The sequence below is a fragment of the Prinia subflava genome, chromosome 8 (assembly GCF_021018805.1).
Source record: "Prinia subflava isolate CZ2003 ecotype Zambia chromosome 8, Cam_Psub_1.2, whole genome shotgun sequence".
In the NCBI taxonomy this organism is placed as follows: domain Eukaryota; kingdom Metazoa; phylum Chordata; class Aves; order Passeriformes; family Cisticolidae; genus Prinia; species Prinia subflava.
This window is the reverse complement of record NC_086254.1, coordinates 18,932,990-18,952,153: the sequence shown is the minus strand read 5'-3', so window position 1 is coordinate 18,952,153 and position 19,164 is coordinate 18,932,990. Positions and strand designations below refer to the sequence as shown.

The window sequence follows — 19,164 nt, the reverse complement described above, 5'->3', positions numbered from 1 at the left end:
AGAATATTTTACAACTCGTTTGAAACTCAGCTTTCTAAGTGAACCAGTGCTGAGTAATACTTTCAACACCTGACTCTCCCACGTTTATTCCTTCCCAGGGATGGTGAAGGTGTCAGGGATGGACCCACCCAGGTGCACCTAGAGCAGCTGGGTCCTGGCACTTTTCAGGCTCTGAAATGATGAATACGTGGGCAACTGAAATACTGGTCTATGCACACTGATGCTTCCCCAGCTTTACTGGCACTGTAAATCTGAGTTTCCAAGGCCTGTTTAGTGGCATTTTGGATCCATGACATCTCGTCCTGTGTGTGTGTGTTGATGTCACTGTACAGTCTGGGCTGTTCTCAGTCTCATGCTGAGCAGAGCCATGTTCTGTGTCTGTCAGTGGGTTTATTCTCATTTTCCCCTGCCCCAGGGAAGTGTGACCAGCTTCCTTCCTTCTCTCCGAGCTGAGTGAGCCTGTTCCTTGGAGCACAGGAGTGGAATGGCTCTGCTTCTGGGAGAGAAAATGTATACAGCAGCTATTTATAACCTGTACATGAATGCATGATTTAATGTAGTTAAATATTCATATGGTGAGTGCCAAGACTTTCTACAGAGTGTTGTTACGTGAATCAAGGTGAAGGCAAATGCATAGAACCATGGAATGGATTGGGCTGCACGGCCTTTAAAGGCTGTCAAGTCCAAACCCCTGCCACGGTCAGGGACACTTCCACTAGCCCAGAGTGCCCTGGGCCCTGTGCAGTCACTGTTCCTCCTGGCACAGAGCAGGGCTCGGTGGCACCTGGCACCTCAGGGCAGCAGCAGTGTCCAGGGGGCACTGTGACCTCCACGGTGTCCCAGCACGGCTTGGGGAGACAAAACTCTGCTTCTTTCCAAAAAATGGACTCAGCTGTGCATTGCTTGGAGTGTTACCTCCACACAGGGTGGTTCCAGAACATGATCCATGGGTTGTGCTTGGGTGTAGCTACAGGGAAGTCGAGTGCCAGTGCTGCAGCCACTGGCAGCCCTCCTGTGTGTCCTGCAGCCCCGTGGGGCCACCAGCCCCAGGGGGGACCCAGCCCCAGGGGGAACCAGCCCCACAGGAGCCCCGGGCCACAGGGGTTTGCTGCAGAGACCACAAATGAGCATTTGTGCTGCTGTGCCTGTGCTGTTTCTAGAAGGACAAAGAGCACACAGAGGTGCAGGGGGTGGTGGTGCAGGGGCTGCCCGAGGCACAGGCGTGGTGGGATGGACACGATTTGGTGTGACTGCCTGGGAACTCCTGCCCAGGGTCTCTGAGGGGGAATGGCTGGTGCTGTGAGAGCTGCTGCCAATGAGAAGGACTGGGAAAGAGCAGAGCTGCCATGGCTGAGAGCTCGATCAGGCTGGGGTGTCAGGGGGCGTCTTCCACCAGCCAAGTTGGGAGTAGATGCTCTGAACAGCTCTGAACTGGCAAGTGCCTGTCAGCTTCTCTGGGAAAGTTGTGAAGAGAAGTGTGTGAGGAGTGTGGCTGTGGGCAGAGCTGGCATGTGAGGGCTCTGCTGTAGGACTGCAGTTTTGGTAGGGAGATCAGGAATTGTGTGGCTGCTAGGCTTTGCCTTGGATGTGGTTTTGTCTGGCCTTCTCATAGAATCATGGAATAATTTAGGTTGGAAATCTGAAGTCTGTTCAGGAGGTTCTGGCCACCCTCTTAAGGCTCCTCATTGCTTTGGCTGCACACAAACGTACCTGGTTTGGTTTTGATCCTGGGGGTGCTCAGCGAGCAGGATCCCCAGTGCTGCTGACTGTTGTAAATGCAGAAATGCAAGATGGAAAATGGGAGAAAGACAAATTGTTCAGGTACAAGAGTATTATCCATGGAATAGCGGGTCTCTCCACTCTCTGCATCTGCTGGGATACAGAGTAGATGCTGCTGTGCTGCCGTGGTGTGTCTGACATGGAGGCTGGTGCCAGTCCCTGTCCAGCCACACTGGCCCTGGATCTGCAGCCATCAAACAGCCACCAGGCTGGGCCATGTGCTGCTTTGCCATTTCCAAATGACTTCCTCAGTTTCAGTAATAACTCCAGATATTCTTTTATTTCCAATGGATGGTTTTCATCCTGTTTAAATTTGTGCCTTGTCCTCTCCCCTCCTCTTCCCTAGGGAACAGGACAACTGTGTGCTGCACCCAGCCGTGTCCCTGGAGCAGTGCTAGTCCCTGGGTGGCTGTGTCAGGGCTGTGGTAGGGGTAGGTGGCAATGGCTGGTGGCTGTCCCCACCCTTGGCTCTGTGGGGCCGTTCTGGGTCCCCGCATGACTGTGGGAGCTGATGTGAAATGCTTTGGCCTTCCTGGCCAGGCCCAGCTCTCCCCACTCCCACCATCGTGGATGGGGTTACCCCTTCTTGCAGAGTGCTGGGCACTTTCCCTTGCCCAGATCCGAGCCTGGAGGGACAGCTCTGGTCTGTGCTGGCAGCTGGGACGCTGTGCCCGAGCTGCAGCTCCAGGGGTGGCCCAGGAGGGCAGGATCCATGGGGAGCCCCATGCTGGCTCCAGTGCGAGGGGCAGCCCGGCTGCCATCCCAGCCCTGTCCCCACTGTCCCCTAATGGCTCATGTGAACAGAGTGTGGTGTGAGGTGGCATCCCAGGGGCCACGGGGGGAGCACCCAGAGCCCCACAGTGCACGTGTGTCACAACATCACGGAATAGTCAGGACAAACCCAGGCACCGATGCGAAGCCACTTGGAGAGGAGCCTGTCCCTGCGCTGCCGTATTTATCTGAATTGGAATTCGGAATGTTTACCTCAGTGTACATAGCTCAGCCTTTCCCTGGCAGGAAAGGTGAATTGCATGGAGCAATCGCTGTCTCATTGCTTTGCCAAACTCCTCATCCTCTCCCAGCCAGGCTCCGCATCGGTACCAACTGTCCCTCTTGGACCTTTCTAGGATGTGAATGGTAAAAATGTGAATATTTGTTGTTTACTTCCTTAGCAGAACTCCTGATGCCGTGTTTGTATGGGAAATCAGCCTGAGCAGACCCATATGCAATCGGTTTTACTTTATTATAAACTGTATATGATGTACAAACTAATAAAAACTCAAACGACGACAGTGTCACTGTTGTTCTTGAACAGGCAGATGAAGGAGAGATTCCAGCTGTGTATTCCGGTGCTGGAGTGATCTGGGCACTGGGGGTGTGGGCTCAGCTGGCCCCTGAGCAGGTGCTGGCAAATACCTTGAAGAGCTTTGGTGGAACAAACCCTTGAGGTTCTGGCAGGAGAGGCCCTGGCTGAGCGTTGGGCACTCGGCTGCTGCCAGTGCAGAAGCTTGGAGGGGTTTCTCCATGAAGGGTCACTGGTGCTCTGGGTGGGTTTACAGCTCGCTATTTTATGTTATAATGACAATTTATTCTTATCCTTTGCTTCTGAACAGCAGGAAGTATTTTGCTTTCATGGTAGGGTGTTTGGTACCAGAAAAGCACCAAAGCTCTCCCTGCTTTTGGCCTCAACATTCAGAGGAGAAATGCTCCTTGCCCCAGCAACACTGGACTGGGGGTGAGCTGTGCCCAGCGCCAGCCCCAGCCCAGCCCACGCCTCAAACACAGTCAGTATTTACAGTGTTAGTGGGGGTTAGTGTCACTCTGCTGCTCCCCAGACCCTGAGCCAGAGCAGGAGGTCGAGCTGGGACCTTACCTGGGGCTGTTAGTGGAGCTTTGTGTTAAACAATGCCCAGGAGCCGCTGCCGTGCTGGGCCAGGGCCTGGCAGAGCACAAACCCAAGTTTCAATAAAACAGATTTAATGACAGAAGTGCTGGGTCAGTAACTTCCAGCCAGGGTTTAGGTTTGAGCAGACGTTGAGTTACACGGTTACGGTGCCTCCACTTCCTACACTACGGGGTTACTCCAGCCTAACTCTTAACATTCAAGTGCATTAGAGGAAGGGAGTAAAATCTTGCATGAAGTCCAGTTGTGTACTTCAGACATGATTTTAGTTTCTATCAAATAAGATGGAAAAGATGTTAGTTCATCTCTTCCACTCCCTGCCAAGGCAGGATTGTTCCCTACAGGACATGGGATGGTGCTTGGTCCAGCCCAGGTGGAGGGAAGTGGCTGGAGCCGCTTTGCAGGAATTGGCTCCCTGTCCTGATGTTTCACTTGATTTCCCCAAAGTTCATGGTTGGATTTCTTTAAGACATAACCTGGCACAGTGCCCTCCTCCTGGCTGTCCCCAGAGCATCTCTGCTGTGAGGGACGGGAGCTGGGATGGAGCCCACTGGGCAGCTGCGGGACTGGCCTGCGATTGGGACTGTCCTGGTAGGGACAGGACTCGTGACAGGAGTGACCCACGCTAGTTCTGACCCTGTATGAGCTGCCAGAATGGCCAATGTCAGTCCCTGGGTGCGGTAGGGGAGGGACATCCTGCAGTTCCCTTGGCTTCAGACCAGCGACTGACAGGCTTTGGTCAGTGCCAACAGGTAAAGATCGAACGATTGTGGTTCAGAGGGAAGCAATAAAAGCCCCAGATCCTTCTCCAAGGAAGAAAACAAGCAGGACACCCCAGCTGGTTCCCTCCAAAACCCAAATTAAAATACATGACAGTTTCAGTCAGAAGTTGCTTGTTTTCTTCCTTTTCTGAGGCCGATAACTCCCCAGAGGCTTCACGCTGGGGCGGGCAGGAGGGTTGACTTTAGTAAAGGTAGAATTATTTCTCTTTACACTTTTAAGGTTACAGGAGTTACTTGCCTTTTAAAATCAAACCGAGGAGCTGCCCTGCCTGTGCTCCTAGATGATGGTGCAGGAGGTAAAGGCAGAGCCCCGTTTGTTGGTGCTCTGCGTTGGCACAAGCTTTCCCTTCCCATAGTATCCCGAGAATATCGCCCTCACATCGATCTTTTTAGACAGAACAAGCATCCACATACCATTACCATAATACAGCAGCTTCCCTCCTCCGATTTCCCCCACTTGCTCCCCTTTGTTCCCCACCTTTTCCAGCTTCACAAACTCCAGCAGGTCGAGCCCGGTCTGCACGGCTTCGACGCCGTTGGCGCAGCCGAGGGTGATGTGGGCGCGGCTGCCCCGCGGGAGGTTGTCCGTGGCCAGGATCTTGTCGGCGTCCCCGGGCCAGAGCAGCAGCTGCTGCTCGCTCAGCTCGATGCGAGCCCCGACAGTCTTTGTGGTGATGAACAGCGCCGAGATGGAGAGGGTGAAGCCTTTGCCGTAGGAAGCCTTCACTGCCTGCAGGGGAGGGACACGCACAGGGGGCAGCGTTAGTGCCTGGGGATCCACGGTGCTGTGCTGGGGTCACCGTCCCCCTGGCAGCTCGTGCTGTGACATGGTCAAAATACTCAGAGCAAGGGGAAGGTCAGGGCCTGATGTCCCAGCTCCATGCATTCGGAGCTGGTAATGTCTTTGTCCTTCACAAATTCCAGTGTTTAACCTGGGCTCATGTGCTCTGAAATAATTGACTGGGGAATCGAAATACCTCATTTGATCATAATTCAGCTCAAGCTGTCAGATATTATGCTGGAAGTCACGTGTGATTGGGGAAAGTGGGAGTATTTTGTTTGGAAATAGGACACAATCACCATCTCCACAGTTTGGAGTTTTCTCTGCACAGGCCACACAGACATAGTTCCTGTCCCTGTATTTGGCCTCTTGGGTCAGAGCAAAACCCATCTCCAACCTTCTCCCAGGCTCATGGATGCCCTGCTGGGGAGGGAGGGGACATGGGGGCTGTGGGGAGGAGGTGAGACCCCCACACTCACTTCCTGCTGCGCGTATTCCTCGGCTCCGGCTGCTTTGCCAAACTCGGTGTATTTCGTGGTGCAGTGCAGGACTCCAGGTGGCCTCTTCACAAAGTAGCTGGTGAGATCTATTTTTATTTTGGGATCTTCAACAGAAGGAACTGCAGATAGAGGTAAACACTGTCACAAAGTGATCCTCCCAATGTCAACCCACGAGCCCCGGATCCCATCTCAGCTCCCTTCCCTACCCAGCCTTCACATCTCATCTCTGGGTGGGAAACCAAACCCCTCCCTCCTCCCAGCCTGCAGGTGCAGCCAGAGAACAGAAGCTCCTCTGCATCATCGTGGTTCATCTTAAACCTGATGATGTGAGAGCCCCCTAAGGGATGGGATTGTTCAGCCTTTCCCATTTCTCTCTCTTTGCCTTTTTCCCACCCATCCCGTTGGAACCAGGGGACACCCAGGATCTCATGTCCTGCTGCTGCCACCCGAGCTCAGTGCCCTGTGGGGCCAGAGCTAAACAGACTTGGGAAAAACTTTATTTTTACTTACAAAACCAACTTTGTCAACTATGAGGACCAGGTTAGTAGTTTTAAAAAGCTTTTCTTGTTGACAGCTTTAGAAATTGACTTTAGAAGCTGATCAGACTTGTTAACATAACAGGTAAGAACATGGTAAGACAACATCTATACATACAGTATTTACTCTCCTTTTTGAAGGCTTTGAGACTCCCAAGCTCATCCAAGAATGCCTGGCCAGTCTTCCTCAGGATCTCCGAACTTCTTTTGCTCAAAAACCACCCAAAATACATGGGGAGGAATTCCTTCTCCAAGCTTGGCTTCATCTTCTTCAGCTCTTCCACAGATAATTTCCATTGATTCTTGTCCTTTAGCTGGGGACAATCCAAGCGCCACGGGGTTTTGGGCTCAGCAAAGATGACTTTGTACCGGTACTTGTCAGCAATGTCAAAGAGCTGGTCCAGCCGCTCCCGCTCGTGGTGAGTGTCATCCAGCACAATGACGCTGATCTCCCGTTTGCAATAGTCAACTAGATCCTCATCCACCTTGGAGTACTCTTCGGGAATGGAGCTTCTTACTGACGGTGTAATTTTATAGTGATCAACAGAGATGACCTTGCAGGCATCTTTGTACCGATCGTGGATGGCCTGGGCGAGGGTGGACTTCCCGCTGCCAGGCAGGCCCCGGAGGATGAAAAAGGTTTTGGATTCTTTGAGTGTGGAGATGGTGTCTTCGTCATCCAGGAACGGGAAATGCAAACTCTCCGGTCTCTCTTTCGCTGATTGAGTAGACATTTTTCTAAATATTTTAGGCAGGAAAGTGTGACTCTTCTTGGAAAAGCCTCTGTTCTGAAATGGAAGGAGAAAACACTTTGCAGGGCAGGAACCCCAGAGACAGTGTGGCCCTGCTGGGACCCTGGAAAGGATGGGGCACAGGGAGCATCTCCCCCACACTCCCTCACTTGGGTGCCCTGCTCAGCTGACACCTCCTCCCACAGCTGCTCTGGCTGGTCACACAGCAGGGATCCACTGCATCCCACCCAGGGGCTGAAGGTTCAGCCCTGCTCCCCGCTCTGGCCTCGGCAGCTGCAGTCCTGCCCCACTGGGAAGGATTTTCTCAGGCACCACGAGCTGCCACAAAGCCCCAGCCCAGGCAGAGCTCCTCATGTGGCACATTTAGTCTGAACACTTGAACAAACCCCTGTGGCTGCCAGATGCGAGGGCAGTGATCTGTGGAGGAGCTCAACGGGAACTGAAAGTCGCAGCAGGTTGAGAGCTGCCACACTCCTGTCCCTCCACCTGAATCACAAACTCAATTCCCAGGGAAGAGGCTGTTTCCTAGAGAGTCCACAAGGATGATCAGCTGCACTGAGGATCAGCAGCTCAGTGCCTCTCAGGAGGGAATTTGGGCTCCTCTTGGGAAGAGCAGCTGAGATGGCTTTCAGGAAAGCCAAACCCTTCCCAGCAGGTGTTAGGCAGAACTCGAAAGTGAAACCTCGAGTGCTGCAGGAAACTAAACACTCGTGGTTGGCAGCAGTGAGCAGGAGATGCCGCTGGCAGCTGGCACAGGCTCTCCCTCCCCTCCTGCCAGCAGCTCTGCTAAGCAGAATCCCAGATTAATTCCCGGTAGGGCCTGGGAAAACGAGACTGAAAGGAAACGAGGGATTTCTTCAGCTGTGCAAGTCCTCAATAGCATCAATGAGGCAGACACGGTTGGGTCAATACATGAAGTTTCCAGCCCCCAGCTGCCTGTGGGCCAGCCCAGCCTGAGATCCACTGGACCTGCTTAAGCCAAAGATCATGGGAGTGATGCCCAAGAATTTTTGCCTTTGGTGCAAAAATTGAGAAGCTTTGCATAAAACATAACTGCTCTGCCTGGGCCAGAAAAATGTTTTTCCAGTTTGCAGTTTTTAAAAAACACTTTTCAGATGTTGATTTCCCCACATCTCTTTATCCCAGAAGGTGCAGATGGGTTTTGGTTCCAAATGCCCTGGCAGCAGGGGCAGGACCCCACAGTTCCCTCGGGCATTGCCTGCCCTGGGCTCAGCTGCAGCCTCACACCCAGACGGGGACAAACCCTGAGAGCAGCAGGGACCTACGGGCTCCCCGGCGAGCCCCGTGGTGCCTTCCCCGCGGACTCGGGGCTCGGAGTGCTCACACAGGAGGGAGCCGGGGAGTTACCTGGAGCGCTGCTCCTTCTCGCAGCACAGGTGCCCCGCTTGCCAGGGGGTCGCACGGCCCCGGGCCGGGCTGTCCCCGCACAGCGCTGTCCCGCGGGCGGGGACCGGGACCGCTGTTCTGCCGCGGCAGCTGCTGGGGGGACTGAGGCGCTTTTCAGCCCCGTGAACAAAGGAACAATCGCGGCCCCCCCGGGCCATTGTTCGCCGCCGGCCCGGGGACAACGGGCGCCTTCACGGGCCGGGCCGGGCGGACAAAGGCTCCGCAGAGTCCGGGGGAGCGGGGTCTCCCGGACAATCTCCCATTGAGCCGGGCCCGGCCCCCCCGCCGCCCCCACAAAGCTCCCGCTTTTCTCCCGCTCCCCACGGAACAGGGGCTCGCGTGGAGGGGGCGATCGCTCCCGGTCCCGGGCTCCCGTGCCCCGGCAGCCCCCAGGCTGTCCTGGGACCCCCAGACGGAGCCGCGGGCCCCCGGGGCCGTTCTCGGGGCCCGGCTGCCTCCGCTCCCCCCAGACACGTGTCAGCGACGCCGGCGGCGCTTCCGCCCTTCTGGGAATGGGAACCTTTGCCGGGCGGAGCGCCGGTCCCGATGCCAGTCCCGATGCTAGACCCGATCTTAGTCCCCATCCCCGGCCCCGCTTACCATGGTGAGGGCAGCGGCTCCGGGGCGGCCGCCGGTGCGGAGCGGCGCGGCGGGGAAGCGGCTCTGGGGCGGGCGTGACCGCGGCTCCTTTCATAGCCCCGGGGCTCGCCCGCCCCCGAGGGCCGGGCCGAACCCTCCCCGGGGCGGTGAGGGGGGACCCGGGGCTCAGCCCCCGGCCCCGCCCGGCCGCGGAGGAGCCGGGGATGCTGCCGGGACAGTGCTGCGGCGGGGCCGGGGCTGCCAGAGCGGGGGAGCAGCGCTCCGAGTCCGGCGGCGGCTCTGATCAGCTCCTTCCCCTGCTAGGGACACCCCACTCAGTGCTGGGTATGACGCTTGCTCAATATTTATTTCATCTTCCCGCCTAGGCTCTACTTTCCCCACTTCTGTCCTTTATTTCCTTGTCCGTTTCCCCCTCTAACATTTCCGTCTGCTCATGTATCGTTTCCATCTGCCTATGTACCGCTTCTGGCTTCCTCTTACGGTTTTTTAGCTTCATTCCCTTCCTTCTTTTTCGCATTCCCAGTGGTGCTTTTTACGTTTTTACCGCTGAAGAGGCGATCTGGGAAGGAAAAAGGAAACTTGAGCCAAGTCCTAGAACTCAGCAGCTGGACACAAGAAAGGCCCCCGGGCTCCCCTACCCTCACCAGGAATCTCATTCCCTCTAGGTCCTGGGACGGCAGGTCCTGGGCTGCATGACCTGAGAGGAGCAGCCCCGGGGGCTGCGGGCACAGCGCCCTGCCAGGACCCTCCCACCCAGCCCCAGGGGTGCCGGTGACACCGGGCCAGCCTGCAGGGGACACTCAGGGAGCTCTGCCATCTCCTGCTCTAAGCTGCTCACGGCCGGAGCTGGGAGTGCAGCTGAAGAGATGCTGGACTTCCACCAAGATTTTCATTTAATGCTTGCAAGGAGATGGGTGCTGTGGGAATTCTAAGGTGCTGCTGATGTGCAGAACAGCAGAGTGGGGTTTTTCCCCATTTCTGGGTGCAGAGGTGTGAACGACAAGTACCTTTATGTGAGGGAAGCGTCCTGCCTTTGCCGCTTTTGTTCAGCTCCACAATGAAGCTTTTGCTCACATTATCCAAGGCCTGAAAGGGATGAAGTTCTTAATAAAAACCCCAGAAATGCAGCTAAATACCCAACATTTTCCTGCTTTCTTTTGCTCTCTGCTATCATTACCAAATCCTTTCCTACTGTAAAACTGCATTTCTGTGGCATTACTGGCTGGGATAACAGCTACTCACAGAGGCTGCCCAGAGCTCCTCCTCCCCTCAGCAGCCCCCTTACCTCAATGATGGCATTTTGAGCAGCTTCACTGGGCACAAGCTTCGCCTTCTCCAGAGCCCTTTCAAAACTCAAGATTGCAGATGGGTAATCTTTCAACTTCACTGGAACAGACAAGGATATCAGCTGGTTTAGCCCAGGATCAGGAGAACAGCAAGAAATAATCAAGCCAGTCCTGCTCTGAGCAGTTGCTTTGGCTGTTAAATCCTAGAGATGCTTTCAGAGAGTAAAACCTGTGCCCACATCTTTACCTTGTGCCTGTGCCACCAGCACAGTGGCATGGAGCTGCCACTCCACATCTCCCTCTTCATCTGCTGCCTGCAGGGACCTCTGGCCATAATCTTGAGCTACGTCAGCTTTACCCAGCTCGAGGTAGCACCTCCCAATTTCATGGAACAGCCAGGCCTTCTCCAGGCTGGACTGGGCCATCGGAATCTTCTCCTCCCAGCTTCAAGCAGAGTAAGACAGACACACCTTTACCAACCCTCACTGGGTACAGCTACGACTCAACCCCTGCTTTGACAGCAAAGGGCTCAGGTGTGAAAATTCCCCCAGGCCTGGCTGCAGTGAGAACACACAGCTGAAGAACCATGAGCTGGGTCACTCCCAGCCCCTGGTGCCTGTGCTGCTGGGCTGTACGTACGTGTTGATGGCCTGCTGGAATTTGCCGATTCGGGCATACACGTGGCCGATGTTGTCCAGGGCTCGGGACACGGCGTCCGGCAGAGCGCTGAGACAGGGAGACAAAGGGATTGTGGCACTGCCATCCTCCTGTTCCTCACTCACTCTGGGTTTCCTCAGCCTCGTGGTCCCTTTGGTGCTCCCCATGCCCTCAGAGAAGTGTTGGGAAGTAAAGGGGCCAGGTCAGGCTGAAAGTCATTGAATCAAGGTTGATTTTTGATTTTATCTACAGCTCTGGCAGCTGACCCCATGAGACACAGGGGAAATGGTTTAGCTTTGCCTTTGATTATTATTAACTTTTGTGCAAATCTGGCAATTCTTGGGAAAGTCTTTCCACTTTTCTTTGCCTCTGTTTCCCTCTGTGTCCCTGACTCTCATTCATGGATGATTTCTGTCTTTCAAAGCAAAGACCCAAAAAGGTGCCTGCAGTGTGTCTGCAGGCTCCTGACACCAGCCCTGACCCTGTGCTTGGACCAAGCTTTGCTCCATGCTACAGGCAGCTCCTTCTGCAATAACAGACCCTGTGGGCTTTAATTTTTTTCTTAATTATCCTCATTCTCATGTTCAGAAGCGGCTTTGCCTACCCTACCTTAGAGATGGAAAAGCCATTATATGCAAGGAGGAGATAAACGCAAGGAATCCCAGACCGGTGATTCCCACAGGTTTGGGTGGGATCCTCCAATTCAAACCCTCCTCGCGGGGTCATTAACTCGAGTCATTAATAAGTCATTAATGAGTCATTAGCGGCGGCTCCAGCTGCGGCCGCCAGAGGGCGCGGCCCGCCCGTCGCCGCCGGTCCCTAAAGGCACCCGGGCGTTCAGAGGAGTCCCAAATCCAGGCTCCCAAACCCCGGCATCTCCTCCCGCCCCTCTCCTGCTAATCCCTGCCTTTCCCTGGCCCACTCGGGGAGTGGGATCGCCAGGTTTCCTAAACCAACATTCATTTCCAAAAGATTTTTTTTTAAATGAGAAACAACAACTCGGTGACATTTTAAAAGCTCAGTGCACTGCTGCCAAATATTAACTCCCAAATCACTTCAAGCCACTGCTCCATGGTTTCTGCTATGCTTTGCAAACTCTTGCTAACTCTAGGACTACATTTTGCCCCACTGTGGTTCAGCTGGAAGAGCTGTGGGATGTGTCCAGTGCAAACAGCTAAGTGTATCTGGAAGTGATCTTTACTTCAAACCATGCTTAATGGTCTCTATGAAAAGGAGTTTAAGACAAAATATAGCAGAAAACTGGTGCAATTTCAAGCCTGATCTTCCTGAGAAGGAAATGCCTGCCCAAGATTCAAGTGCTGAGACTGGGACTTGTGATCTTTTGCCTTGCTACAGCAGAGGCTTTGATGTGTCTTGTGCTGTGGGTCCTTAAAAATCTGCTTCAGGCTCCTTCTTTTGAATTTGTGAAGATAAAAAGTCACCACAGGCCCTAATACTTGGACAGAGCTGAATGTGTAATTCTGTTAAACCCTCCAGGTGAGAATTACATTACCTAATGTGAAAACACCCCCACAGAGGCACTTTCCCCTTCCTCCACCCACCTGAACTTCCCACAACTTACTTCTGCCTAGCACAATCCAGATCCATCTTATGGCTGCGCAAAGCTGCCTCCATGTGTCCCATGGCCAGCTGTGCATTCCCAATGCAGTTGTGGAGATTCCCAATCAGTTCATTCTTGTTGGGAACCTCGTTCTCTGGCCGTGCTTGTATCCGTTTCAGCAAACGCTCAGCTTTCCTGCAGCTCTCCTCAGCAGAACCTCTGGCCAGCACTGGGGACAGGGAGCAGAGTTTGACACTGGGGTGTGACACAGAGACATTGAGAAGTTGTGAATTCCACATCCCTGGAAGTGTTCCAGGCCGGGTTGGATGGGGCTTGGAGCAATTTGGGATAGTGGAAGGTGTCCCTGCCCATAGTGGGGGGTGGAATGGGATGAAGTTCAAGCTCCCTTCCAACCCAAACCCCTCTGGGACTCTGATACTCGGGAACTGAGACTTAGTGAAGTGGCTAACCCTCAGACAAAGCCTGGGAATAGTCAGAGCTCCCCACAGCAATGGGAGGCACTCAGCTTCCAGCCAGGGACCTACACAGCTCGATATCCTCCATGTTCTTTGCGATGGATCTGCTGATGTCAGACGGTTTCTCTCTCTTGTCCCGCCTGCGCTCCTGCCGCAGGAGCTTGCGCTCGTACACCCGCGCGTACATCGGCTTCTGCTGCTGCCAGAAGTCCCGCCGCTGGTTCAGGTAGGAGATGCCACTCAAAACCAGGTCCATGACTTTGATCCCCTGCCTTGTGGTGCTCTGCATCAAGTCTGGAAATAAGATGAGGTAGAACTCAAGTGAGAAACAACAGACCTGAGCTGCAGCTCAGTGGGGAATTGATTGGGAACGTTTTTCTGTTCTGACACGGACAATCCTGGAAATGAAAAGTGTCCTGTGCTCCTCAGAGCTGAGGTGATGGGGGGAGTCAACAATAAACTGTTTAACAGTTATTGTTAAAAAATAAACAATAATAAAATAAACAATAATAAAATAAACAATAATAAAAAATAAACAATAAACAGTTTAACGATAAACTGTTACCATCCTGTGTGGTTCAGTGAGCTGAGCTGGTATTCCAGCCTCATTTCTGCTGCCTTCTTTGCTGATAGAGCCAAGGAGGGGCCCAGTGTGTGGGACCAGCTGTGCTGAGCCCCTGTCCTCTGGGACAGAACATCTGTATGGCACATCTGTATTGACAGGCCACTTTGAACAGTGCTGTGCATCAGGCTGGCAGATGGAAACTGAGAGGGCTTTGACCTGCCTGCAAACCAGACCCCCCACAAGTGTAATTAATGCTGGCAACATTGTAAAACCTGTGAGCAAACCAAATATTAACCACTTCTCTATTTCTGGGTAAAAAGTTCCCTAGAAATATGACTAAAGGAGAATCATCTTTGTGCCTTTTTCTAAAATAAGATACTTCTCCAATTCTTCTATCTTGACCTTAACAGCACTTATAACAAACCCACAGAGGAGTCACAGCCCCCTGAGCAGACACCTCCCTGTGTCCCCACCATGTGCTACGTGAGCTCTGGTACAACTAACAAAGAGTCACAGGGATATAAAAGAAGAAAAAAAATTAAAAGAATAAAAAAGGGATGAAAGAAAAATTGAATCTGCTGAGAAGGAGAAACACCTTCATCCTTGAGCAACTTCTCCAGGAATGCCTTGTCAGCATAAAGTGCTCCCAGAAGCTGTTGCTCTGTTTCTGGACTCTTCTTCTTCATCTGTTTTTGATCCTTAGTTGGTTTGTTCTGCTGTTTCTGGTTGTCTTGTTTGCTCTGCAGCTAAAAAAAAGCAAAAGGAGTTGGGGGACATCACTGAGGAACACTGGGATGAGCAGAATTCTGTTTATACTCCATATAAGACAGCTTATTTTTTAAATAAAAGCAAGAAGTCAGTGTCTCAACAGCTGCTTTGGCCATGAGCAAATGAAATTCTGCAGGCAATTGTGGTCCTTGGAGACCACAAGGGTGTTACAGAAAGGGTAAGAACTAGTTCTGACCTCTCAGAGGAACAAGACACTACTGCAATGGAGTACCCAAAAGTGAAGCAATAAAGAAAGTGTCCATTATCAAAACTTAAACATCAGGTAAACTCAAAGTCAATATTGGAGCTCACTGTACCCTCCTCGACCTCTGGGCTGTTACTCAATAGCCTCAGATGGGTGTCTGGCAATACCCCCACATATGAGCTGGAGGAGAAATTCCAGGTTTTGTTCCTGCCTGGTGGCTCTTCCTGCCCTTCTGCCTTCCCCTTTAAATTCTGAGTGGCTTGAGCCAGACCTGCATTCGAAGCAGGTGACAAACACTCTCATGAGTGCCAGCGTGTTTTAATGCTCAAGAGACCCCTCAGCACATCCACTGCTCCCACAGCCATGTCCCTGAGGGGACTGTCACTCCTTCAGTGCCCATTTCAGCATTACAACAACTCTAGAAGCTTCCTCAGCAGGAGCCCCGTGCTGTACCTCTGCCTGCCTGCTCACAAAGCACAGCTCCTCCTTGCTCTCCAGCTTCACCGAGGATGGATCTGCAGACACACAGGAGTCAGTGTTAGTGCTGCACAGCAGCCATGCAGGCTGCTGTCAGTAAAATGCCCATAAAGGTGCCAAACCCCAAACGTTCAGTTTTCTAATTCTTTCCCATGGAATAAGGGGTGTTGGTGTGTTCTGGGAGCAGCTCCTCTTGGGATTTTAATTCACATGGCACCGGGGGCTCCTGGTGCAATATTCCTACAGAGAGGGTACATCCTGCATGGAAACTGAAGAAGATTGCACGTTCTTCTGGGGGATCACAGCTGGAGCATAAAATGGAAGAAAAGGTATTTTAAAGGTTTGTGCACTGATTAGGGCAAAAGGCCTGTTCTGTTTTCACCTGACACCCAACTCCACCATCTGCTGCACCCTGGGAGGGAAGAGTGAGGAACAGCTCTTCGTGTGGTCTGAGGGATGGACAGAGCTTCTGAGGCTGCTGCAGAATTCCCTCTGGCACAGCCATGGGGCCCAGAGCAGCAGCACAAACACAGGTGGGTCGTAGGAGCAGGTGTTCCCATCCATCCAGGTGGAGCAGAGTCAGGGAAGCAGTTTGGGGATGTACCCTGTTAATGTGTGTGGATTTCCCAACTATTCAAACATCCAGATCCATGCTGACGTGTTTCCATGCTTCCCTGCACCTCAGAGCTATTGACTGATTTAAAATAGGAGTTTTCTGGTTTTTTAATCCATTCTTGTGCCTGCAGCCCAGAGGGTCCAAAGGTGGTTAGAGCCCTTGGCTCGGGTTATTGAGCTGGGATGATTTCAGCTGGAGCTGTGATGATATCTGAGCATTGTGCTAAGCTCAGGAAGCAGCAAGAATGGAGGAAAGCAAGCCAGATCTGGAAACCTTCCCTGTTTTTTAAATAACTATCTCATATGAAAGCGCTGCAGGCTCTGCTGCCACTGGCACGTGTTAATCCCTGCCACTGTGGGAGGGCTGAAGTTTTGAAATGTTGGGAGAGGGAGGCCCTGGCCCGGCTGGGAATCTGTGCAGGGTGTGAGTGGGCAGGGACAGGCTCCGGGATCCACCGGGGCGGCTCCCACCCACCGGGCAGGTTTGGCAGCCCCAGAGGAGCCTGCACAGGTGCTGCACTCACGTGGCAGAGGTGGCAGCCCCAGGTGAGCCCCACAGGGGGACACGTCCTGTCCACGCCTGCTGGCAGGGCTGAGAGAAAAACCAAGGGAAAAAGGATGATTTTTTCTGTTTGTTTGGGACCCCACGAGGTCATTGGCCTTTCCTGTCTCTACAGGACCTGCTGGGTGATCTGAGCCAGGAACGGTGAAAGCAGAGCTTGTTACAAGAGTCAACAGTTTCACTGCTCTTTTGCAATGAGAACTGGAGGAGAGTCAGGATTTCAGGAGGCCAGTCTGAGGTAGCGTGGCACATTTCATTCCAAGCTTTGAACGAGGGATAAAGGTCTCAAAATGGATTCTACAATTAGTGCTGGAGGTAGATCATAGAATCATGGAATCCCAGAACGGTTTAGACTGGAAGGGACTTTAGAGCTCATCCAGTTCCATCTCCTGGAATTCCACCTCCCATGGGCAGGGACACCTTAAAATATCCCAGATTGCTCCAAGCCCTGTCCAACCTGGCCTTGGACACTTACAGGGATCCAGAGGCAGCCACAGCTTCTCTGTGCACCCTGTGCCAGGGCCTGCCCACCCTCACAGGGAAGATTTTCTTCCCAGTATCCCATCTAACCCTGCCCCCTGGCAGTGGGAAGCCATTCCCCTGGTCCTGGCACTCTAGGCCATTGTAAATAGTGTCTTCAACTTTCTTTTCAGCTACCCTCATGTGCTGGGATGCCACAAGCAGGTCACTGATGAGATGAGCTGCTCTGTATTCTCTGGAACGTTTCCATGATGATTTTGGAAACTGGAGTGTCAGGATTGACCTACAGAACTAAAGGGATCAGACACTGTGTATGAACAGGCATTCAGGGGAGAAAGAAAGAACGAAAGAAAAAAAGAGCAGGGTTCCCTCTTTGTGGTGCTTCCGGATTTATCTGCCACAAACAACACAGACCCAGAAGCAGATTGGCTCTGGTGTGGGGCTCTTGGGTCACTTGCAGAGCTGATTTGCCATCAGCTGTGCCCTGAACAGCCTTGTCTGGGCTCGTGGGGGGCACAAAGTGACACTTCTTACTCCCAATGCAGTTGACAATTGCCTCCTCAGCCTTGTTGATGCCCAGCTGGAATTTGTGCATATCAGGGCGGAGCCTCCGGCCTCGGTGGTAAAACACCAGCGCAAACTCAAAGTCACCCATGGTGTACAGTGCCTCTGCTTTTTGGTACAGCCCCTAAAACGACATTTTGGGGAACAAAGTGATAAAATGAGTGAAAACTTTGAGGATCTCAAGTAACTCCTGCCAGGCACACGTGAGAGCACAGGGCTGTGACAACTTGCATACATTAAACTCCAAACCTGGAGGTGCCCGAGCACCTCAGCAGCTCTGAAAGTAGTAAAAATCTCAGGAGTGTTTGGAGTGAATTCTCCTCACAGCTCTGCCTCAGACCCTGCAGGGTCCCACAGATCCAGGCCAGCCCTTCCAACCCCTCCAGCCCCTCCAGCCCCTCCAGCTGGTTACCTCGGGGAATGTGTTGTCAATTTGGAGCGAGGCTTCAGCATCTTTCAAGGAGTTTTCTGTGTCTCCAAGTTTCAGAAAACATTTGGAGCGGGTGATAAGGCAGTGCTTGTCCCCTGCTCTCAGCTTCAGTGCCTGGAACCACAGATATGGACGTGTCACCTGTGCTGGACATGTCACCTGTGCTGGATATGTCACCACACATGGGTAAGTCACCTGTGCTGCCTCAACACCACAAATACACAAGTGCAGGTATTTGCTGCTATAGCTCCAGCATGGATGAGGATGACTGATGATGGATGAGGATAAAACTACAAGGATTTTACTAAAAAGAATTTTGTTTTTCATAGGTTCTCTGTGCTGCAGGCGCTGCTCTGTCCCTGAACTGCCCCGTCTGGGTCACCCCTTGTGCAGGGGACGCGTCCCTCCGCGCCTCCTCCTCCCCCCGAACCGAACCGCGTCCCGCCACGGCGGCGCCCCCCGAGGCCCCTCCTGCCGCGGGCAGCTCGGTGCCCTCGGGCCGCGGCGCCCTCACGTCATTGAAGCAGCCCAGAGCCCTGTCGTGCTGGCCACGCCGGCTCAGGGTGATCCCCTCGGACATGAGATTCCCGAAGGTGACGATGGGCAACTCCTCCGGGTCCGCCATGGCTGCGCCGCGGCGCCGTTGCCAAGCAACGGTTACAGGTAACACCCGCTTCCGGTGATCTGCCCCGCCCCGGAAGTGACGTTTGCTCCCGGCCGGTGCCCACGTGCGGTGCCGGTGTCCCGGGCTGTGCAGTCCCGGTCGGGTCCCGGTCACGGCCCGGGTGCTCCCCGTGCCTCTGACCCGACCCCACTCCGGCCCGTGCGGTTCTGTTCTTCCACCCGCCTTCCCGGAGCCCCGCACGGCCGGCAGGGGTGGGAGCGCGGCCGCTCGGTCCAGCCGCGGTGCCTCGGCGGCTGCCCAACACCGGGCAGAGCCGGTTCCTCTGCCCCCGCGGGCAGTGGCCTGTGTGTTCCGTAGGGGTGACACGAGGGCAGCCACCGCCTCTCTCCACTCGGTTATTCGGTGCTGGTTTGGTGCTCGCCGCTGGCCCCGGGGCCGGTTTCACCGCTGACGGACCGATCCTGGCCGGTTCACTCACATCAGCGCTCCGGTCCTGACTTTATTTTGGCGCTGGGTCAGAGCCCGCGCCAAGATTTGTGCTTGAAACACTTTGTTCCTGCCAAGTGACTCAGAGTCAGGGCGGGGGAAGGGCGTCTGTCCCGCTCGGAGCCGGTGACATTTCATGTCCCCATGAGGCAGATCCGCACTGCCGGGCTCCGGAGCCCGCTCGGCGTTGCCCGGGGCCTGGCCCCGGCCCAGCGCTGCTCCACGGCCGCCGCTGGGGCGGGAGGCGGGGTGGGAGTCACGCCAGGGTGGGGAGACACGCACTGCCGAGCTCTGGAGTGGGCGGCCGGGCTGACACACCCCGTCCGCAGGGAGCCGGGCAGGGTATTTCAGGCAGATTAAGCTGTTT

At 54.0% G+C, this 19,164-nt stretch overlaps 2 protein-coding genes across 2 annotated transcripts; both read right to left on the bottom strand.

Moving 5' to 3' along the window:
- Positions 1 to 3,003: 3,003 nt before the first annotated feature.
- Positions 3,004 to 9,181, bottom strand: CNP (2',3'-cyclic nucleotide 3' phosphodiesterase). Its single transcript, XM_063403869.1, has 4 exons — positions 9,041 to 9,181; positions 6,400 to 7,069; positions 5,725 to 5,864; positions 3,004 to 5,194 (listed from the first exon to the last, which is right to left on the bottom strand). The coding sequence occupies exons 1-4, from the start codon at positions 9,041 to 9,043 to the stop codon at positions 4,742 to 4,744; spliced, it is 1,266 nt and encodes a 421-aa protein (XP_063259939.1). The 5' UTR covers positions 9,044 to 9,181; the 3' UTR covers positions 3,004 to 4,741.
- Positions 9,182 to 9,367: 186 nt separating this feature from the next.
- ODAD4 (outer dynein arm docking complex subunit 4) lies at positions 9,368 to 18,358 on the bottom strand. The gene is made up of 12 exons (XM_063403862.1): positions 18,201 to 18,358; positions 17,669 to 17,800; positions 17,227 to 17,380; positions 15,012 to 15,073; positions 14,181 to 14,331; positions 13,090 to 13,314; positions 12,566 to 12,773; positions 10,966 to 11,052; positions 10,574 to 10,770; positions 10,326 to 10,426; positions 10,048 to 10,126; positions 9,368 to 9,599 (listed from the first exon to the last, which is right to left on the bottom strand). The coding sequence occupies exons 1-12, from the start codon at positions 18,309 to 18,311 to the stop codon at positions 9,517 to 9,519; spliced, it is 1,590 nt and encodes a 529-aa protein (XP_063259932.1). The 5' UTR covers positions 18,312 to 18,358; the 3' UTR covers positions 9,368 to 9,516.
- Positions 18,359 to 19,164: the final 806 nt, after the last annotated feature.

Excerpts from the sequence above, each read along its gene's own strand:
- CNP (XM_063403869.1), bottom strand. Across the intron at positions 5,865-6,399 it reads CAAAAAGGAGAGTAAATACT|TTCCTTCTGTTGAAGATCCC; the intron begins GTATGTATAGAT and ends CTCTATCTGCAG. Across the intron at positions 5,195-5,724 it reads AGGAATACGCGCAGCAGGAA|GCAGTGAAGGCTTCCTACGG; the intron begins GTGAGTGTGGGG and ends CCTCCCCTGCAG.
- ODAD4 (XM_063403862.1), bottom strand. The coding sequence starts at position 18,311 with ATGGCGGACCCGGAGGAGTTGCCCATCGTCACCTTCGGGAATCTCATG. Across the intron at positions 15,074-17,226 it reads AATTGTCAACTGCATTGGGA|ATCCATCCTCGGTGAAGCTG; the intron begins GTAAGAAGTGTC and ends GTGTGTCTGCAG. Across the intron at positions 12,774-13,089 it reads CATGGAGGATATCGAGCTGT|TGCTGGCCAGAGGTTCTGCT; the intron begins GTAGGTCCCTGG and ends CCCTGTCCCCAG.